The 2,500-nt window shown below is 42.4% G+C and overlaps 1 protein-coding gene across 1 annotated transcript in view; it reads left to right on the top strand.

Annotated features, from left to right (window-relative positions):
• The window catches only part of LOC307252017 (intermembrane lipid transfer protein VPS13C-like), a gene marked incomplete at its 5' end in the record, with an annotated part of 8,665 nt that overhangs the window by 2,550 nt on the left and 3,615 nt on the right, over nt 1-2,500 (top strand). Inside the window, 3 exons of the mRNA XM_080029546.1 lie at nt 571-711; nt 806-887; nt 1,642-1,711. Coding sequence (XP_079885672.1) covers nt 571-711; nt 806-887; nt 1,642-1,711 — 293 coding nt within the window. The remainder of the gene's footprint in view (nt 1-570; nt 712-805; nt 888-1,641; nt 1,712-2,500) is intronic.

The following is a 2,500-nucleotide window of genomic DNA, read 5'->3' as shown; positions in this document are numbered from 1 at the left end:
ATTACGTTAGAAATTATGTTTTATTTTGAAACATGATCGGGTGATTTTACAGTGCAATGCAGCGCGCTGCGCGGACAAACAGCGTCAGCAGGTCAACACAGAGCAGCAGGTCAACACAGGAGCAGCAGTCATGGAGGCGGCTAGACCAAGAATAATTCACGTGGCTCACGTGAATTATTCTTGGTCTAGCCGCCTCCACAGTGACTTGGACTTGCTTGAGACTTGACGGTTATGACTTGGACTTGCTTGAGACTTGACGGTTATGACTTGAGACTCACTTGTGACTTGCACATTAGTGACTTACCCCCACCTCTGGCGCACGTATTCGCTGCCAGCATGATATAAATATGATAACTTCTACATATTTGGTCCAAAAAACTTCAAAATGAAGGATGCACACCTTCGTGCCGTGCGCAAGCCATATCCGGAAGTTCAAGCCGATCTGACTAAAACTCAGAGAGATATGCGAGCCACAGACAGACAGACGTTTCTAGCTTTATAGATAGATATAGATAGATGATGTAATGTATATTGTTAAATGTGAGTCTGTGTGATGTCACTGGTTGCTAGGTGAACCTCAGCCCGGCAACCATGATGATGCGAGCGCCGCTCTCCTGTCCAATCAGGAGGAACTTCCTGTCTGGGATCCAGGTGGAGTTCAAACAGTCGCCTCATCAGAGGAGCTTAAGAGCACAACTACACTGGCTACAGGTACACACACACACACACACAGACGCGCGCACGCACACACACAGTAACAATAATATTTCTATTTGTCTGTTTATGTGTCTCTCTCTTTGTGTAGATTGATAACCAGCTCCCCGGCGCCATCTTCCCGATCGTCTTCCATCCGGTTCCTCCTCCAAAGTCCATCGCTCTGGACTCAGGTAACTGAAGGCTTTTATTGTGACGGGTCAGGGCTTTTATTGTGACGGGTCAGGTAACTGAAGGCTTTTATTGTGACGGGTCAGGTAACTGAAGGCTTTTATTGTGACGGGTCAGGGCTTTTAATGTGACGGGTCAGCTAACTGAAGCTTTTATTGTGACGGGTCAGGTAACTGAAGGCTTTTATTGTGACGGGTCAGGTAACTGAAGGCTTTTATTGTGATGGGTATTTAGTTTGGTAGAATAAAGATTTAGGATGTCCTGATTCTTGTGGCCAGATTTAGGATGGTTAGAAATACCTGGATGTCTACTATATCCAGCCGAGATTTTTAGTGTTGAAAACAGCATCCTATTTTGGTGATTCTGACCCACAATCCAGTGCGTACCGGAAGTGACGTCACATCGACGGAGCCTCTGTGTTAAAACAACCAACGCTCCCTGGGTAACCCCACCCTTTAGAATAATAACAGAAGCTACAGTGGCCTTCAAGGACAAGAACAATTCTAAATTTTTAACAATGCACCTGATGACATTCCAACCAACATGGATGCCTCCATAAGACTTACCTGCTCAATGTAGAAAATGTAATATTAATATTTGTAATTCTCCGCTCAGGAGGATAATTCAGATTATTGGCAGAGGTGATTTTACACCAATGAGGACATATTTATGAATGAGGATATTGATTTTAGCTAATACATTACTTAAAGTGTTACACAGTGTCCCTTTAAGAAAGTGATTGTGTGTTTGTTTCAGAGCCGAAGCCGTTTATAGACGTTTCCATCATCACCAGATTCAACCAGCACAGCAGCGTCACGCAGATCAAGTGAGTGTGTGTGTGTGTGTGTGTGTGTGTGTGTGTGTGTGTGTGTGTGTAAGCGCGCGTGTGTGTGTGTGTGTGTCTGTCTGTGACAAAAAAACAAAAAACAAAAAAAAAAAAACATGAGCATACATACATAGCCAGTGTTGCCACAGTTACTTTGAAAAAGTAATCCGATTACTGATTACTAGTTACTCCTTGAAATAGTAACTTAGTTACTTTACTGATTACTTGATGTTAAAAGTAACTAAGTTAGATTACAAGTTACTTTAAACGTTACTTTGCAGGTTTTGAAACCCATATATCTCAATTTAAAACATGTACACATTAAGAATCATTGAACATATATAAAATAAAGCTTGTAGGCTAGTAGCCTATAGGCACACTGTTTTCAAAATAATAAAAAATATGGTTTGAAAAATGTAATAAAAAAAAAACTTTTTCCCCCCATGAAATTAAATGCATTCCTCCAAAGTGCAAAGACAGTAGCAGTGTCTTTAAACTTAACGTGCTTGGCCCTTCACTCTCATGCATTCATTTGACTTTTCTCTGCGATGTCTCATGTGTTGATAGACTGGGTGTGTGCGGCCACCGGTCGCCACGTGACTATAAGTTTCCAAGTTTTAAACACTTCTATCTCTTCAACGTCACCGTACCCGAATCCTAAATATCCCCATAGCAGACGCCAGACGCTATATTTCATGAGATGGGGGAACGTTTGTTTTGCGCCACAGTTCAGCTTAGACTCGGCCGTAATGCTGCTGCACACACACACACACACACACACACACACAC

The sequence above is a fragment of the Ammodytes marinus genome, assembly GCF_949987685.1.
Source record: "Ammodytes marinus genome assembly, chromosome: 1".
Lineage (NCBI taxonomy): Eukaryota > Metazoa > Chordata > Actinopteri > Uranoscopiformes > Ammodytidae > Ammodytes > Ammodytes marinus.
This window is presented reverse-complemented; position numbering and strand designations above follow the sequence as displayed.